Consider the following 20,091-nt stretch of genomic DNA (forward strand, 5'->3'; position numbering starts at 1 on the left):
GAGAATTGAATGACTTGTTGCACAATAACTCTGTGTCGCACTTACTAAAGTCTAGCGTTTCCTGTCACCACATTTGTTTGCCAAGATTAGTGATCTCACCTGGGGAGTTGACTTTGTATATAAGGGCTGTGCTCAGAGAAGGAGGCTCTGGGTTTTGCTAACTCTAGACTTCTCTCCTGTAACTTTATTAATAAAATGCTTCAAACTAATTTGACCAATCTCCTTGTGTTCAATATTCGATATCAATAGAGAAGAAACCAGATTAATCCACTACATCCGCCTGGCCAAATAGTGTCCGTCTGATGTAATAATCTTTTGAATGCCGTTGCTATGCACTTATCTAATCTTCTTGATGCAGGCTCACTAGTCAGCTCAGCTTTTATGCTGGCATGGCCATTTTATATTAAAACACCTGGTAGCATGCTAATTTCACACGTAATTCGCTGCGCTAATATTACAGAGTTGGCTAGTTAACCCACATCACATCAAGTAGTGATACAAATAATTCCATAACTGGATACTACTTTGTTTCCAATCATAGCTAGCTAACTTACTTATCAAATGTAGCTTTTATGTTTATATTTACATCAGGCGGACACTATTTGGCAGGCGGACATAATCTGGCATGACAGCTGAAGGCTGATTCATGCTGACCAGAGGTTTCTCTGCGTGGTTCTTACCCTCCTCTCCCTGGACCGGCTCCTCTAGCAGCAGCTCTGTCATACACTCCCAGTCCTTCAGGAGCTCCTGAGAGCTCTCCCACAGAGAGTCCACCAGGTAGGCCGCATGTTCATGGAGCTGAGGGGGAGGGACAGACAGACAGGCAGACAGACAGGCAGACAGGCAGGCAGACAGGGAGGCAAGCAGGCAGGCAGACAAAGAGGGAGGGCGAGAGAGAGAGAGAGAGAGAGAAACAACAAGTATTTGTAAGCATCTGTGTAAGGGTTTGCATCTGTGTAATGTGTTTCATTGAGGATGTGTGTGTATGTGTATGTGTGTGCGTGTGTGTGTGGTGTGTGTTTACCTCGCTCTCCAGGAAGAAGAGCACCAGCATCCGGATGAGGTTTCCGTTGGGACTGCTCCTCCCTCTGCGCTTTGCCAACGCCTCTTCAGCCTGGGGGTCATGTCTACTGAACAACCTGAGAGGGAGGGAGGTAGAGATCATGAGAGGGAGGTCATTAATAGGGGTAGTGGTGGTCTAGTGAATAGTGAGTTGGACTTGGGATCGGAAGGTTGTGAGTTCAAATCCCGCCTGAAGCCACACCACTACTAGTGTGCCCTTGGGTAAGGCACTTAGCCCTCAGTTACTCCAGGGGGAATGTCCCTGTAATTCGTAATTGTAAGTCACTTTGGATTAAAAGCGTCTGCTAAATGGCAAAATTATTATTAATGATTAATTATTAAATAATCTGTCCTCTTCTGTGTAGCGAGCATCTGAATCAATAGCTCCAGTCAGCCCGTGTCGTTGGAATCAAAACCTTGTTTGTTGTGTAGCGGGAATATCAAAATGTTACCCAGATACAGCAATGCTATTATTTTCTGATTGGCTGTTCGGTAGCTATATTTTTTTATTTGATTAGCTGGTGCGTGGCCTTCTGAACTCTAGGGGAACCAGAGGGAACTCACTTGATTCTCTACCTGTTCTATTAAATTATAATAATATAATAATAATAATTGTAAGTCGCTTTGGATAAAAGCGTCTGCTAAATGGCAATATTATTAATATTATTATTAAGAGAGGAGGGGGGGGGGGGGGGGGGGGGAGAGACACTGCATCTCCTCTCTTCCAATCCCAGACTGACTTACTTCCTGTCAGAACTCTCATGTCCCAGACTGACTTACTTCCTGTGCAGGAACTCTCCCGCGGCGACAGCGACAGGCCGGTGGGCGGAGTAAACCAGGTGGTACACGTTCTCACAGTCCTCGTTGGACAACGCATCCTCACTGCCCCTGAAACAGCCACATCACAACCACAGAGAGAGAGAGAGAGAGAGAGAGAGAGAGGTTTATAAAGGTTGGTGTGTTGAAGGTGTGGTAGTGATGGTGTAAAGGTGTAGGGATATGTGGTAGTGATGGTGTAAAGGTGTAGGGATATGTGGTAGTGATGGTGTAAAGGTGTAGGGATATGTGGTAGTGATGGTGTAAAGGCGTAGGGATATGTGGTAGTGATGGTGTAAAGGCGTAGGGATATGTGGTAGTGATGGGGTAAAGGCGTAGGGATATGTGGTAGTGATGGTGTAAAGGCGTAGGGATATGTGGTAGTGATGGTGTAAAGGCGTAGGGATATGTGGTAGTGATGGTGTAAAGGTGTAGGGATATGTGGTAGTGATGGTGTAAAGGCGTAGGGATATGTGGTAGTGATGGGGTAAAGGCGTAGGGATATGTGGTAGTGATGGTGTAAAGGCGTAGGGATATGTGGTAGTGATGGTGTAAAGGTGTAGGGATATGTGGTAGTGATGGTGTAAAGGCGTAGGGATATGTGGTAGTGATGGTGTAAAGGCGTAGGGATATGTGGTAGTGATGGTGTAAAGGCGTAGGGATATGTGGTAGTGATGGTGTAAAGGTGTAGGGATATGTGGTAGTGATGGTGTAAAGGCATAGGGATATGTGGTAGTGATGGTGTAAAGGCGTAGGGATATGTGGTAGTGATGGTGTAAAGGCGTAGGGAGGGACTCACTGCAGTACAAGGGTGACCAGTCTGATGGCCTCCACTGCCACGTCGTACTCTTTATCCAGGGTCATCGACACAATACGGTCCTACACACACACACACACACACACACACACACACACACACACACACACACACAATGTGTGCTGTAATCTGGTTTACAGTTTGAACAGAAACCGAAGTGGTTACACTGGCATTGTGTTGTCCTTTCCAGGTGGTGCGTTGACGTAGGGTTTACCTTGAAGCGGTTGGTGAAGAGCTCTAGTTTGGGGAAGAGTTCTCTGTTGGTGTAGAGATTCTGGAGAGCTTTCAAACACTTCAGACGCACCTCACCTTGCTAGAGAGAGAGAAAGAGAAGAACCACATTTCAATGCCTTACAGGCCAGAGGAGGACAGGCAGCTTATGGTGTGTGTGTGTGTGTGTGTGTGTGTGTGTGTGTGTGTGTGTACTTACCCGGTCGTGCAGTGTCCAGCCCACGTATTTCAGGTAGCTGTCATTGAGAAAAGCATCACTATACATCTTCATCCAGACTCCGATCTCCTCGATACAGATGGCCCTAATTTCAGCTATCGCATCCCTGCGGAACATTATCATCATCATCATCATCATCATCACAACCACTAGAGAAAGCAGTGTTACTATACAGGCTAAGATATGGTCAGACCACGCATTCCAATTCTCCACTCTTTTCCCTGAAGTGTGCACTCCCCTTCACAGTTTTAAAAGTAGAGCATTGATGTAACAGCCCATGCTTACACCATGTTACCCTATGTTTTTAACTTTGTGTACAGGAGTGGACACTTCTATGTTTTTAACTCTGTGTACGGGAGTGGACACTTCCATGTTTTTAACTTTGTGTGCGGGAGTGGACACTTCCATGTTTTTAACTTTTGGTACGGGAGTGGACACTTCCATGTTTTTAACTTTGTGTACGGGAGTGGACACTTCCATGTTTTTAACTCTGTGTACGGGAGTGGACACTTCCATGTTTTTAACTCTGTGTACGGGAGTGGACACTTCCATGTTTTTAACTCTGTGTACGGGAGTGGACACTTCCATGTTTTTAACTCTGTGTACGGGAGTGGACACTTCCATGTTTTTAACTTTGTGTACGGGAGTGGACACTTCCATGTTTTTAACTTTGTGTACGGGAGTGGACACTTCTATGTTTTTAACTCTGTGTACGGGTGTGGACACTTCAGGGAGGAGGGTGGACAGTAGTGACGGAGGGAAGAGTGTAGCGTACCTGTAGCGGTGGACGAAGATGCCCTTAAAGATGGAGTTCATCATGTTCTCTATCTCATCCTGGTTCTCTTGGAGCTATGGGGGGGTGTGGTGGGGTGGACAGAGTTAGAGGAGGATGTCACCAACCCATTCAAAGACTCAGTCCAAAAACAACCTACAGGCCAATCACACCAAGGGAAGGGAGGAGGGGAGGGCCACATCCGACCAATGGCCTACCTCCTTCCTCTTCTGCAGCAGCAGTTCCAGCTTGTCGTTGGCCCGTTTACCGGCCATCTTGTTCCTCTCTGCCTCGTACTGCCGCTGTGTGTTGTCCTGGTGGATACTCAGGTTCAATGCTACGTTCACCAACGCAGTCATCAACTTCATGGCTACAGAGAGACCGAGAGGGAGGGAAGGAGGGGGAGAGAGAGACAGAGAGGGGGAGGGATTCAGAAGACGGCCATCAAATGCCTTTTTCAGCTTCATAGAAAAACAGAAAGAAATACACAAGAGTGAGTAACACACACAGACAGCTCCAAACCACGCACACGCACACCTGTCTCCCCTCTGTGTCTCTCACCTGCGAGTGTACTGGTGTGTCTGAAGGCTCGGACCTGGGAGTCCGACAGTCCCGTGAGGAGGGATATGACAGTGTCCATCATGTACTCATCATAGATGATGCTGTACTGACACTGGCGGATCAGTACGCCGATGAACTCACAAAAGTTATACCGGAACTTCTTCCACAGTGGCCCAGGCATGGTGAGAGGGTAGTCCCCACTGTCCTAAAGAGGAGAACACACATCAAAATTTATTAATAGAGCAATGAAATGTGCTCCACACAAACATAAAAACTGTTCAAATAAGGCACATACATAATAATAATTAATCTAACCATCTATCTACCCATCTGTCTATTCATTAAGTACCTCATCGAATTCCTCCGTCATCTTGCGGATGATCTCGGCATTCTGCATGTTCCGGAACATCTCGATCCGAACAGTTCCTAATTTGATAAGCAGAAGGAATCAGGTTAATGGCACACACACACACACACACACACACACACACACACACACGCACACACGCGCACACATACACACACACACACACAGACACACAGGCAGATCTGTGACTGACAACTCACTACCCCCATACCATAGATTGGGGAAAATAAGTATTCAACAGATCAACAATTTTTTAATTCAACATATTTCCATGAAATGTAGACCATATACTGGTATTAACTCAACAAAACTACACAGTTAAAGAAATTGTAACACTCCAATCCAGAAAAAAAGGTATGTACAACAAAAGGGAGTCCTTTGTGGGCCCTTGAGTAAGGCACTGAGCACTGAGTTACTCCAGGGAGACTGTCCCTGTAATCTCTAATTGTACATCACTTTTTATTTTAATAAATGTTTTAACGTGTCTGCTAAATGGTTAAAATGTACAATGTAAGAGTCCAAATACCTAACGGATTATAAGAGAAAGAGGTGAGATCATGATGAAATAAGTGGTTATCGTGCTGGTGTACCTTTGGATCTGGACCTCTGGATGAATATAAGGCTAATAGCACAGACAGTAGTAGAATAAATGACATTACAGAACTTTTGCCGCTAATTATTAGTCAAAAACTAGTAACATTTTGTCTGTCTTACTAAATCAGGTCTATTTAGGGGACCTGATTTTGGCTGGTGAGCGCTGTTTACAACACGTGGCTGAAATGATCCAAAACTCTTGGAGCACCTATTTAAGTAGGGTAGAATAGTAGCACTGTCCGGCGTACCTTTGCACCCGGAGCACTGGATGAAGAAGTTGATGAGGTCGAGGAGGGCGATGTCCCTGTCCTGCTTGTACGACTCGATCCAGTCATCCACCACCGACTGGAAACACACACAGACTCGTTTGTCATTTACGAAGCACACGCGCACACACACACACACACACACACACACACACACACACACACACCTGCATGGCACTCTTGCCCAGCTTGACGACCTCAAACAGTGTGACAGGATCTCCTCCCTCTCCGTTCTGCTGAGGCACGCCATTGGCCTTCCTCCCTCTAGCCCCTCCCACACCCTTCTCCGCCGGGGACTTGCGAGGCTTCTTATTGGCTGCCTGCAGGGGGGGGGGGGGAACAAAGGTCAAAAACACACAGGAAGGAACCAGGAACAAAACACACACACACACACGTGCCCAATTCGTACCGGGGGTCTTCCAGGCCTCCCTCTCTTCTTCTTGCCCTTGGCCTCGGCGGGGTCTTCGATCTCGCTCACACTCATACTCAGACTCACTGCATCGGGCGCACCAGACTCATTGGATGAGTCCCTGAGAGAATGATACACATGTTATATACCTCCTCTGACACACCCCCACACACACCATTAATGATATGTTCCTGACAGAGGGAGATTACATAAACAACCTTACAATGCTAACACAACAGGCTACATAGTACATCGTGTGTGTGTGTGTGTGTGTGTGTGTCTCAGAAAAAGCTGAGATACATACACACGCTAGGTACAATGCATATCATATCATGTACACACACACAAATATAAACACTCAAATATACTCACTGTAGGACAGGCAGCTCTGATGTGATCATCCTGACTGCTGTGGGTGAAGGAGTGTGTGTGTGTGTGTGTGTGTGTGTGTGTGTGTGTGGTCCTTCAGTCGGGGGTACAGGCCAGTTGTGTGGGAGGGGGAGGGGGGAGAGTTCTAGGGAGGAGAAGAGGGGGGTCCCAGAACCGGATACACTCAACACTGGAGACAAGACCAGCTGGTTCACAATAGACTAGCCCCTAGAGAGAGGGAGAGAGACGGGGGGGGAGAATGGTTACTTTCAAGTTTCTGTAACAGTACAAGTAACATCCATTGTAAAGCCCTGGTGATTTTATTTCAGTAACCCCCCCCCCCCCCACCCCCAACTATTAGCAATCAAACATGGTCCCAGGAAGGACACTGTGTTTCAGAGGAATTGAGAGCCAGTGAGACATCAGGAGCCAGTGAGATATAGTAGCAGGGAGGAAAAAAAGGTGCGCAAGAGAGACACCAACTGGCCACATTAGGAACTGCAACAGGAAAGTCTTGGGGAAACGGACAAGCTCCAGGAAAAAAAAAACATTGAACAATTTCAACTATACAGAATGTTTTTCTAAGACCACAGACTCGAAAAAGAAATTACTCCAACTGGAAATGGAGAAAAATAGGCCTCTGTTTTATTGTGTGAAAAAACAAAACAATCACAATCGGGAAACTTTCCAGTGAATTTAAACTAAACTCGATAGTAGAGGGTTCTAACACCAGGAAGCATAGGAAGATAAGTCAATAACAGCATTGCCTTAGGGGTAAACACAGAGAGAGAAGGTTCAGTGGCAAATATGATTTTCCCCACAAATGTGATTTCAAGTGGAGGAAAAATAAATAATCGTCCAAAAAGAACCACTAATCTCTACATTAACCCCCCAGAATGCTTTGCTGCCAAAAATGTTCCTAATTGAAAAAGGCCTCGGCTATTAGGAGGGACAGGTGATTGGTGGAGCACATTGAGTTACCTGTATGCTAATGAAGGTAGGAGCTGGGGGTCAGTACCCAACTTCACCACCGGGGGCAGTGTGATCCACAAAGTCCTCTCACCTCTGCCCATCTCTACAATCTTCAAAGGGGCTTCAACAGGGGAAATTAAGCTTCCAAAAATTACCTAATTTCTCATTACGTCGCAGGTGAGTTCATGAGCCGTTTGCCCTTCTGACGGAGTGTTTTAGGGGTGTATTTCAGAGGGGGCATGAGTGAGTGTGTATGTGTGTGTTTGAGAGTTAGTTCGGGCAACAGTAGGGGGCAGGCTAAGAGAGTGTGTATTTAAATGCTCTCGTCCACACAGCGTCTGCACAGAGGAACAGCACGAGGCTGTTTCTCACACACTTCAGTCTCTCAGTCTCTCTCTCTCACACACACACACACACACAAACTAGGCAGGCAGGCTTACAGCCTACAGAGAGAGACTATGGGAACAGATTGGATTCTTTTAAATATAGGGACTATTTCAATATAGTGATATTGTTGTTTAGGCAATTCAAATCATACACACATTACTGTTGATGTGTTCAATAATACTCAAACATAACTAAAAGATGACTCTGTGTGTTGCCTTCACAGTGTAATGCTCTCCTCCACACAGCCAACAGGGTGTAATGGGAAACAGGGGTGGGGGGAAACTGACACAGCAGTGTACCTGACCACACAACAAGCCTCAGGCACACATCCAATCAAATGGGCCTCCAGCCACCCACCCAAACGACCTGTACTGATTACAGCTGAACTGACAGTGATGGAAAGGTATCAATAACAAGCCTAGTTTGTCTGGTCCTGGTGATATAGAACGGATACACCCCCCTCCCATCTCATTTGTTTCTGTCTCATCTCTTGCTCTTGACAGATTATTATTATTGTGAGATGTGTGTGTGTGTGTGTGTGTGTGTGTGTGTGACTTCGTGCAGATGATTTGTCAGTGTCACACACACTCCCTGAGATGTGCCGCTCTTCTTCTCTGTGCCTCTCCAAACTCCTTCTCTCCCTCCCAGTCCCGCACAGAACCCCTGCTGCCCCCCCCCCCACCCATAAGAATCACTTATGGGTGATCTGTGTCCTTGGGAGGAGGCCAGAGCAGGGTGCCTGCCAGGCTTTTTATTGACCATCAACTGAATAGCATTCCTTAATGAACATCGACCTCTCAGTGTCTCACACTCACACACTCTCTCTCACACACTCTCTCTGTGTCTCTCTCTCTCACACACACACACACACACACACACACACACACACACACACACACACACACACACACACAGGCATATTTGACAAGAGTCTATGAATAATTTGCAGCATGTCTGCTTCTCTGGTCTTCACTGTGAAAGAGAGACAGAGAAACAAGCTGCCGGCCTCATTCACCCTCCACTTCATTAAAGACTAGAATCATGCACACATGCGCACACACACACACACACACACACACACACATACACACACACACACACACACACACACACACACACACACACACACCTTGCAAAGACACACACCTTATATTCAGTAATAAGGAATGAGACGGTTATGTGAAGGCAGGAGACCTGTCAGAGGGCAGACTGGAACGGTGAGCCTCTATGTGCTCCAAGCCCTCGCTCTGACATTCTGGGTGGTGCTGCTGCAGGACGAGGAATGTGTGTGTGTGTGTGTGTGTGTGTGTGTCGTCTGGGAATGTGTCAAACAGGGGATAACGACAGCTTACTCTCTGTTCTGCTGTCACTGTAATAACCCTGCTTGCTTAGAATCAGTGTGAGAGATCACACATGCGCACGCATAGACACGCGCGCACGCACACACACACACACAGCAGTGTGGTTATGCCTGCTCTGCAGAGACAGAAACCCTTTACCATCTGTGGTCTGTAGCCTCATATAACCGTGTGTGTGTGTGTGAGAGAGAGAGAGAGAGAGAGAGAGAGAGAGAGAGAGAGAGAGAGAGAGAGACAGATAGAGAGAGAGAGAAAGTGTCTGAAAGCCACTTAACATGCATGGCATGTACTCCGGGAGGCAGGCGTTGCCATAGCAACCAGCGTGGGTCACAAGCCCAGTGGGCAAATTTGATTGGCTGCACACAGAGACCCTCCTGGGAGGGTGGGGGCTGACGACACAATAAATAGATCCCCTCAGATCACTAATGGATCTTTTGAGGCTTATTGTGGCCCATTGTGACACCATGACCGTTTCCCATATAGTGAAAGACATCCCTTGACTCACAAACATTACTCCATCCATGGTTCCAATGTACAATCCTCCAAAAACCCATGGCGGAGAAGGTCTGACATCCGAAATTTTAGGATTTCACACCAGAAACAAAAGATGACGGCCTGAGTTCCTGGGATTTTGACAACAGGGCTTGACGACTATGGTTGGTGGTGACCTGACCGTATCTCTACTACAACCAATGTAAACAACACTGGTGTGTCAACACTGGAGAACACAAGCCGTGAGTCAGAGAGACCAAACACCGACTCTATGAGAGTCACACAGAACACCCACACATTCTAAACGTGACACCTCTCTGAGATACAGAACACAGAACATGAGAGCGGTCTCCACAATTATGGTTTCGGTGGTGAAAAATAAGAGACATAAGAGACATCCACAGACAGAGTTGAGAGAGAGAAAGGGAGAGAGATAGCGCGCACGCGCAAGAGGCTAAAGGTGTCCACCAACGCTGAGGTGAAAAAACTGGTAAAGTCAGTTAGCTGTAAGCCTGCATATGTAAGGATTAGGCTAGGCTACACCCTGAATCTCATGTCATTACCTAGAGACAGAGCCCAGGAACCAGAGAACAGCACACACACACACAGAGAGAGAGTGTTGAGGGCTTTAACTCACACCAAGGGGGCCTATACCTTAGCCTAGCTCACTGCACTACAGCTGCATTAGCTAAGACGTAGCTATTTAACTCTGCACTATTCAAGTCACTGAATGCTACTATGCAAAATGCAACTGCACTAATGTTGCAGCTAGCATAAATCTAAAGCAACTTAACCACACACACCCCCCCCCCCCCTCCAGACACTAGACGCCCCCTCCCTGCCTTCATCCTAGTGCCAAGGAGAGCATGGGGGGTGACAGCCAGCCAGCCAGGTGATAAGAGGACGCTGCCCCTTTAAGAGTCAGAGTCCTAAGTATTGCGTAACATCGTCTCTGCTTAGAGCAGAGAGAGAGAGAGAGAGAGAGAAAGAGAGAGAGAGATAGGGGGGAGAGAGAAAGAGATAGGGCAGAGAGAAAGAGATAGGGCAGAGAGAGAGAGAGATAGAGAGAGAAAGAGATAGGAGAGAGAGAGAGAGAGAAAGAGATAGGAGAGAGAGAGAGAAAGAGATAGGAGAGAGAGAAAGATCCAGAGAGCCTGTGGCTGGGCTTGGGAGGACAAGGTGAGGAGGAAACACACTCTCTCATCTAAACATTGACAATGCCCACGCTTTATCTAACCAGACGGGCCCTGCCGCGCACCTGAGATAAGTGAAGAGGCTCAAAAGGTAGACTCTGGGATATGACTGACATCATACCGGGAAGTCACAACAACTCCTACCAAAGATATTTTGGAAGTAAGTTAAGCTGTAAATAAAAGGTAGACACGTGTCCTATCTTAGTATGTGTGCCGGAGTGGATACTGGATAGTCCCCTTGTGTTCCTTCATCGTCTCTGTTTGGATCTTTTTCTTTTTTTTGTACCCATTGACATCCTATCTCAGAGTCTACCTTTAATGCATCTGATACCACTGTGGAGAGACAGCGCTGTGATCCCCTGGACAGGCCGCTGCCACACACACACACACACACACACACACACACACACACACACACACACACTGTAAGCAAGCAGCAATACTAGCAAAGCACATCAAGAGAAAGAGATGGAAAGAGAGAGAGAAAGAGAGCAGGGGAGGAGGAGATCAAACAAACAACAGGGAATGTGCAAGGCAAAAGGAAAATAATTAGCATAGAAACAGTGGCCCTTTTTAAATATCCTTAGAAATGCATCTGTGAAATAGAAGCTTCTCATCACATTGCTCACTACCTATCAAGTCATGTTAGGATCAGTGATTTCTTCCAAGGAAGAGAGAAAGGTAGGCTATTCTTAAAGCATTGGAACAGGACCTGCCCAGTTCTGTTGTAATAATTAATTTTAATTTAATAATAATTTTGCCATTTAGCAGACACTTTTATCCAAAGCGACTTACAATTACGAATTACAGGGACATTCCCCCTGGAGTAACTGAGGGCTAAGTGCCTTACTCAAGGGCACACTAGTAGTGGTGTGGTTTCAGGCGGGATTTGAACTCACAACCTTCCGATCACAAGTCCAACTCACTATCCACTAAACCACCACTACTGTAGTAGCCTAACATTTCGGTAACTCTAAACAGTAGCCATCAAAATCAGTGGTTCTGGTTCCACAATGGTGGGTCATGGTCCACTCCTTTTGTGGGTGCGGGTCTTGAACGATTTGGAGAGGTGATAAAAAAAAAAAAGTGTTCAAGTAAAATGTGCTAATGTCAACATTAGGGTTGGGCGGTTATACCGTAAGTTGTGGTTTTTGAAAATCGCAAAGGTATTCGTCAATACCGTCATAAAACCGTCATAAATTGCTATATATAAAAAATGCCTTAAGAGTGTTTGTCCAGCACCACTGTCTGTGTGGTTGAAAATGCTATGAAAGTGATGACAGGACATTTTGTAAACAATGCAATTTGTCAAATGAATAACCTGTCAAGACGTGTCATGTAGGGTTGGGTGGTGTAAACTGCGGTATTACCGTATACCATCATAAAAGAATCTGCCTCGTAATGTGCGCATATATATAATAACCACCTTAAGAGTTTGTCAAACACCACTGTCTGTGTAGTTGAAGACGCTATTGAAAGAGATGACAGAACTTTTTGTAAAAAAATAAATAATTTGTCAAATAAATAACCTGTAAAAAAAATACTATTTAGAAGCAATCATAATCACGTGTCACGTGACCGCTTCTCCTCAGAAGAAGGATACGCGATTCACAGCACTTGTCTGCTGTAACACGCTCTGCGCTTTGTACTCGGGTGTTGGCAGTGTTTTCCCAGTGACAGTCTCATTACGAACCAAAAGTATGTTTTTTTATTTTGTTTTTTATTTATTTATTTATTTATTTATTTTAAGCGCATTTTCAGCATTGCTTGTGGAAAGTGTTTGAGCAGGCTTGCGAAACAGATAGGGCTTTGGTCCACCTTTCACCAGCCGCTGTCACGAATTCATCATTTAAAATTGCCGGCTCGCTCAAAGCCCTACAGACATGTGATTTTGAATCACATTAAACTGTAAACGGTGGTTAAATTTGAGGACGGTTTAACGGCATTAAAAAATTGGAAACCTCCCAACCCTAGTAAACATGAACGGTGCTCACCCTGCTCTCCACTACCTCATTGGTCCTGACTGAAACAGTGGTTTGGTTCATCTAAATTGGTTTAGTGCACTGTGGACATGCTGAGCTAGAAAAGAGGCTCGGCCATTGTAGCAAAGCGTACGGAGGGCGAGAGCTTCCATCCCTAATCCAGAGCGGACTAGAGTCAACTGCTTGACACACACACACACACACACACACACACACACACACAAACTCTCTCTCTCTTATAACATGACCACACTGTACCACTACATAGTAGGGGTGCAACGGTTCTCGGTTTTTTTACGGACGGTACGGTTTGCATTCCACGGCTCAATTCACTAGTGAACCGTGACGGTTTTCGGTTTTCGTTTTTTTTTTTTTTTTTTTTTTTTACTTTTTTTTTTTACCTTTATTTTACCAGGAAGTCACATTGAGATTAAAACCTCTTTTACAAGAGAGACCTGGCCAAGACAGGGTCAAAATAGTAGCTTAAAAAAACAGTTCAGATAACAAGACAGGACATAAGACAGTGGCAACAATACAATAGACAAACAATGGTAGGGGTATTTACAAGGTGATTAAAACATTGAGAAGTCTAACCAAAGCAGGTACAGCGAGCGGTGACCACATCCTTTAATCTACGCTTTAAGATACTTATGGAAATAAGGGCCTCTAATTTAAAAGTAGTCTGTAGGTCATTCCAAGACCAAGGGCCATAATAAGACAAGCTTGCCCTTCCAACATTGTTCATGATAAGTGGCACCTTGTATTGTAGCCATCTACGAGACCTGAGACCCGAGCCACTCGGTATAGGGATGAACTTCAGGCCCAGATAATTCGGTAAGAAGCCAGAGATGATTTTAAACACAAGAGTGTACCAGTGTTGGAGCCTTCTGACAGAAAGAGATGGCCATCCAACCAGACTATACAGTGTACAGTGATGGGTCCTGAAGGCACTATTGGTGATGTATCTTAGAACCGAATGATACAGGGGGTCTAGCTTGGATAAAGTGGACAGAGAAGCAAACCTATATACTGTATCACCATAATCCAATTGTGAAAGGAAAAGGGCGGAGACAAGACGTTTTCTGGAAGCCAAGGAAAAGCAAGATTTAAATCTATACAGGAAGCCCACTGTACGCTTAAGCTTTATGGCGAGAAGATCAATTTGGCCGCGTTCGTAAATTAGCTCTGAGAGCGCCGGAGCGTCCACGTGAATGCCTCGAACGCGGCCTTTGGTCAGAGGTCGAGTTGGTCTGGAACGTTTGTTTCTGAACCGAACCGTACCGAAAACCGTGACCCAAAATACCGAACCGTACCGAACCGTGGGCCAACTGAACCGTTGCACCCCTACTACATAGGACAGACAGTAGCCATTGAGAGAGAGCGCAAAGAAAACCTCCCGTCTCTTCCCTCCATCCATCTTCAATCTCACTCATCAACCGCCTCTCTCTCCTTCTCACTGTGTCTAGCTTCATCTTTAATGGTAACATCATCCACTTACATCTGTTCTTTCATTGCTGCAGAACAAGCGTGTGTGTGTGTGTGTGTGTGTGTGTGTGTGTGTGTGTGTGTGTGCAGTAATAACGTATGGTCTAACATTGCTCTAGAATGAAAGTAAGCACAGGTATGGGATTTCCATACAAAAGCAGGGCTTAGTAGGGGGGAGGGGTGTGTGGAGCGGAGATCAGAGCGTGCGAAAAATAGACTTCTTATCTCTCTGGAATCACATTAATACATAGATATGAAAGAATGAGAGAGAACGAGATATTGGGGGGGGGGGGGATTTAGAATTTATGGGAGAAGTGAAATGACAAATGGTGGTTCAGCGTAGAGAGCAGCCCTGTTTCTCTCCCGCTGCAATGGCTGCCTGCTTCACTGCCGCTGACGCAAAATGGAGCCGGGGAAAAGGGGATAGTGAAGGAGGGAGAGATGGAGGAAGAGGAGAGGGCGAGAGCAGAGGGAGAGCAGCAGGAGCAGAGGAGAAGGAGAGAGGGGAGGGGGAGGGAGGTGGGGGGGGCTGAGAGAGAGAGAGACTCATTTGTTCTTCTCTCATCTCGATGTGCTCTCTCACCTTGGCCCAGATACTCTCAAGCTGCTATTCACAGCTATGTGAGGACAGGAGAATGAGAGCATATTCACACACACACACACACACACACACACACACACACACACACACACACACAAACACAAACCCACACACACAATTCTCCTGCTAGCCATTACCCATCATTACATCCTAATCGCCTGATGAGGGCTTGAACATTTCACCAGGGTGAGGACGGCTTACTAATGCGACTAGACTCATTTCACAGTACAGTATCTCTCTGTAGTGTGATGAGGGGGAAGTAGCCCCTGGAGAGGCTGTCTGTTCAAGCACCAGCATCACGGAGTAGAAGTGCTGATCAAGGACTACGGTCCCCATCTGTTCATATCCTCTTATTCATTCTGATCCCAAAAGGCCAAAGTGATCCCAGAGCCAAACTCTGGAAACACTTCCTGAATACCCCAGGAGTTATCCCTCCTCTCTAGTCAGGGCGAGACAAGGTAATATGTGTGACATCGGGTTAACCAGAAACTAGTCCGGAGACCTGAGGCTAATCTACCATGCTGGTGGAAAACCCGTAATCCCATATGAGACTATGAAAGCAGATGGCCGTCCAGACGATACAAATAGAAACGGTAATCTGGACTCTGAGCAGCCAGAGACGTGAGGGGAAATAGCCGCCCGGTGATCTAACACATCTCAATGTAATCCCGACTGCAAATCTGCTCCGGGTCTGGATCCAGGCATAAACAATGTGATGGAACAGCTGCACAGTTTGAAAGATTAAGTGAAATTATTACCGTCACATTTGCCAAGATCCAATCCTTTCATTCACAGGCTGTTTAAACAGCCAATGAACCGCTCATGTCCTGCTGGCTCAACACTGCCATGTCTAGCCTACTAGTTTGGTGGTGTGCAGGCTTCTTGGTTTAACATCCAGCCAGTAAAAAAATGAACAATGAACAATATCAAATGCCAATAGCTCAGTCAAATGTGTTTCAACACAACATCTAAAGCCAGTATAATGTTATTCCTATAGAAGTGTGTGTGTGTGTGTGTGTGTGTGTGTGTGTGTGTGTGTGTGTGTGTGTGTGTGTGTGTGTGTGTGTGTGTGCCTGATGCCGTTATTGCTGGTGGCAAACTGGATGGTCCTCTGGGATCAATAATGTTTATAAATGTTTTCATTCACACAGCTACTGTAGGACACCGACAAATCATCTGCATGAAGTCTATCTTACACCCACACACACACACACACCCACAACCACACCCACAAAACAGGATCACAGGTTTATGGTATAGCTAGCACTCCTTACTACATTATACCAGCAACATGTGTTGCCATTTTCAGTAGCAGAAGGCTAAATATAGAACCACATACTATTAACTTGCCATCATCTAGTTAACTACACCACACAGCTAGCTACAAACCGAGTGAATATGGAAATGACCATATATATAGTAAAATGACCTATTATTACCTATTATTCTTCCAAGCTTAACCTTAATCGGGGGAAGAAAGCAATATCTAATCCTGTGTCAATAGTTAAGGCCTAATCCAGTGGTATTTTCTTTAGTCCATAGTAGACACATTCACACACCCAAAAAGAATCAGTCAATATATCTTGCTTTGCATGCCCTGATCAAGCCTGATGTTCAAATTGCCCATTTGAGTTTACAACTCCCAAGATTCCTCTCAGCCTCCCACGCAAGGTCCTGCCGTGAACAGCTTAAGAGCTAGCGCATGCTGCTCTCTAGGAATCACTGGCATTGAATGGCAGGATCAAAACACAGTCTTGTGTGATGCATTTTGACCAGGTATGACACTTTTTATGACAGTTTGTGGATTGACCAGAAATACACAAATATGGATTTTGGGTAAAATTCCCGTTTAGGGGCATCCAATTTTCTATCTTTATTCATAACTAGCAGCTAACTAAACTACACAATGAGCAGCTAACTAACTACTAGGGGTGTAATGGTACACAACAATTCCGGTTTGGTACGGATCACGGTTTTTAAGTCACAGTTCGGTTTTTTTGTTCGGTTTTTGGTACAGAAGGGTAAGAATTCACAATATATATAGATAGATAGATAGATGGACAGTCCACCCATAGGTCATGAAAGTGATAGCAAATGCCTTGGATAAGTTGTGGACAACTGTAGTTTGTGCTGGTTTATAAAGGACTGGTATGATTTGCTGGTTGAAATGCGGACAAGGGAACTATGTAACGAGGCTCAATTACTTTTAACATGTGTTTAAATCCTGTGTTCTCGACAACGGAGTATGGTCCGCTGCTACAAAAACACCTATGGTGTTTGTTATTGCTTTAGCCCGGTCAGAATTGTTAGCGAGAGGCTGCTTAAATGCCATAGCTGGGTTTGCACTTCACTCTGTTTTTTCTTGTACCTGTGATGTTCACATTCGGGTGATGCCGACTCAAATAAGTGAGCAATAGGGCTGCAACTAACGATTATTTTGATAATCGATTAATCTGCCGATTATTTTTCCGGTTAGTCGATTAATCGGATACAAAAAAAGCGGGGGGAAAAGATTTATTTTGCAAATTTTATTTTATGTTTTCTAAATCAGCCAGGCCTATACATATACATGTGCAAAATGAATAAGTATTAATAAAAAATAATAAATAATATAAATAAAAAAGGCTTTGCTACATCAAATAGGTTTAACAACAGGCCATGGACTATGGCGGTAGATTGTTTCAATAAAGTAGTTGAACTCTAGCTCAATACATGCATTGTTTTAGGTAATAACTTTGCTTAATGTAAAGGTCAGTAACCCAAAGTGCAATATAGGCTACAGACAAGACACTAATGTTTTTATATAACAGATATGCTCCAAATCAATGCAATGTGTCCTCTCACTCCATACAATAGGCTAGGCGACAGTCAGTGCCTCACTCTAACTCACGGGTAGCTTGGTAGGCTACCACTAGCTAGCCTTTAGCTTATCACCTCTGCTCTACCACTGACTAGGGCTGCACGATTAATCGATTTTAAATCGAAATCGCGATTTGAAATGATGCGATTAGCTAATCGCAAAGCCTGCGATTTGCCTGCGATTTTTTTTTTTTTTTAAACCTTTATTTGACCAGGAAGTCACATTGAGATTAAAACCTCTTTTGGAAATTTGATCAGCACTCATGGAATGCCTCTTGTCCAATCAAATTACTTGGTCTCTTTATGACTTTGAACCCGGCGCTCTCAGAGCGAATTTACGAACGCAGGCATAGGTTGTGTCACGACAGTCAGTCCAATTATTATGAGACTTTGGGCTAACGTAACGGAGACAATTAGACACCACTTGGCTTACTGGACGTATGATAAACGTTAGTATGTTATAATTGCGACAGGTAAGTGTACAATTTCACTATACTAACTGTACCAGCCAAGTGCATGTCGGTGCTGTTAGTCCAGCCTTAAACTTAGCTTAGCTAACTTGTAGTCTTCGAGACGGTAGCTTAGCTTAGCTACTCATGCTAACCCGGCGTTAAAGTACAGACACAGAGTTGACAGTCTCAGCAACCTGCGGGTTGGTGTTTATATAGTATAGCAGGCTTATGGATACATGGAAGTTAACTGTTCTGTTGTCAAACATGAATGTGTCCTGTATGCATAACCTCATACCATTCGTTCATACCAGCCGGCTTTAAAGACGCAGAGGTTAGCCTAGCCTAGCCTTGGGCTGAAGTATGTCACAGATTCCTAAGTCAAGGTGACGTGTGTCTGTGCTCCATAGTCAGAGACCACCATTCTATCATTCATCAGTTCGACTGTTGACCGAGTCATCTAGATGTGGTCCTTTCAGTTATAGTCACAGTGTATCCCCAAATGATCATTTTAATAGCTGGATCATCTTAGAAAGTAGCCACCTGTCTAGATGAGATATACAATTCATATCTTTTAAGTTCTCATCCTTGCATTAGAATTAGAGCAGTTAATAGTTTGATGGTATCATGTGGTAATGCTCTCTGAAAATAGGTGATAGACAGATTCATCCAATCACCTGCCAAGTATTTTTTGAAAGTACCTGCCCTTTTCCAAACAGCTTCCAATTAAGCTTTCCTAGATGGTTGTGTGAAACAAACCACCTGAGTCAGGTTAGTAATGCTCCATCACATGTTTTAATCTGAAGCTTGATTTTAAAGCAACCCAACTTTAAAGCAACCCAATGTAAGTTTAGTTCTTTAGACTCGTAGCTCGGGCTGTGGGGGTGCTAGAGGAGGGAGCCTCTAAGTCCCCTGAAGACGTACAAACAAACTGCACGTTGATACGACCTTCCTAGCCGGAGATATGGCCACACTTTTTTTTTTTTTTGCTATTTAAAAAATAAATAATCGCAAATTAATCGCAATCGCGATATCTGTCCAAATAATCGCAATTCGATTTTTTCCCCAAATCGTGCAGCCCTACCACTGACGTTAGCCAGCTAGCTAAATACACTTGTCATGCAATATTGAATTCATGAATGCGAGCAAACACTCACTGGCTATCGCATTACATTACAGTCATTTAGCTGACGCTTCGCCAGAACTCACACTAACGCATTTGCATGGAGAGCAGGAGACCATGGCAGGGCTGAGCCCAGCAGTACTTATATAATAAAACAATAGGAAGTTAGCTGTGACCCTCCTCTATAGAAACATAGTTACTGCTCTGGTTCTCAGCACAGCTACGCAGACTACAGCTGGACGAGCAGTGTAGTGAAAGTCAGCTAGCGGCAGCAGCGAGCTAACCCTGCTAGCTAACTCACTAGCATGTCCTGACAGCAGACAGCAGACAGCTTCACTCTCAAGGCTTTTGAGTAGCATGATTTAAATGTAGCCGCCGCGCCGGTGTAGGTACCGGATTTTCCCACTTTTCCGGTTCCGGTCATAGGTTCTGCCCTTTCCGGCCATATGATTCGCTATGATTCGCGATGCCTACACCGGCCGCAAGACAGCGTGGCGTGCGTCAACAGGAAGTAGGTTTGTTATGGAAACAAAACCCGACAAAAAAAAAAAAAAAAACACGAATCGATAATGGCATTCGTAGGCAATTCGTTGTTGCAGCCCTAGTGAGCAAGTTCAACGATTTAAGAGATGCTGGAGGAACTTCAAGCTCTAGTTTATCTACGTTCACCATAACTGCTAAATTACTAACAATCTCTCTGTGGCGTGTG

General features: G+C 45.0%; 1 protein-coding gene across 1 annotated transcript in view; it reads right to left on the bottom strand.

Moving 5' to 3' along the window:
- Window positions 1-6,513, bottom strand: part of stag1a (STAG1 cohesin complex component a) — a gene marked incomplete at its 5' end in the record, with an annotated part of 21,496 nt that extends 14,983 nt beyond the window's left edge. Inside the window, 14 exons of the mRNA XM_080539897.1 lie at window positions 681-798; window positions 1,025-1,139; window positions 1,843-1,950; window positions 2,678-2,757; window positions 2,910-3,008; window positions 3,126-3,249; window positions 3,919-3,992; window positions 4,134-4,285; window positions 4,477-4,681; window positions 4,826-4,902; window positions 5,686-5,782; window positions 5,871-6,023; window positions 6,113-6,233; window positions 6,485-6,513. Of these exons, the coding sequence (XP_080396023.1) occupies window positions 681-798; window positions 1,025-1,139; window positions 1,843-1,950; window positions 2,678-2,757; window positions 2,910-3,008; window positions 3,126-3,249; window positions 3,919-3,992; window positions 4,134-4,285; window positions 4,477-4,681; window positions 4,826-4,902; window positions 5,686-5,782; window positions 5,871-6,023; window positions 6,113-6,233; window positions 6,485-6,513 (1,552 nt within the window). The remainder of the gene's footprint in view (window positions 1-680; window positions 799-1,024; window positions 1,140-1,842; window positions 1,951-2,677; window positions 2,758-2,909; window positions 3,009-3,125; window positions 3,250-3,918; window positions 3,993-4,133; window positions 4,286-4,476; window positions 4,682-4,825; window positions 4,903-5,685; window positions 5,783-5,870; window positions 6,024-6,112; window positions 6,234-6,484) is intronic.
- Between the last annotated feature and the right edge of the window lie 13,578 nt (window positions 6,514-20,091).

This window comes from Nansenia antarctica (assembly GCF_963989245.1).
Source record: "Nansenia antarctica genome assembly, chromosome: 1".
In the NCBI taxonomy this organism is placed as follows: Eukaryota; Metazoa; Chordata; class Actinopteri; order Argentiniformes; family Microstomatidae; genus Nansenia; species Nansenia antarctica.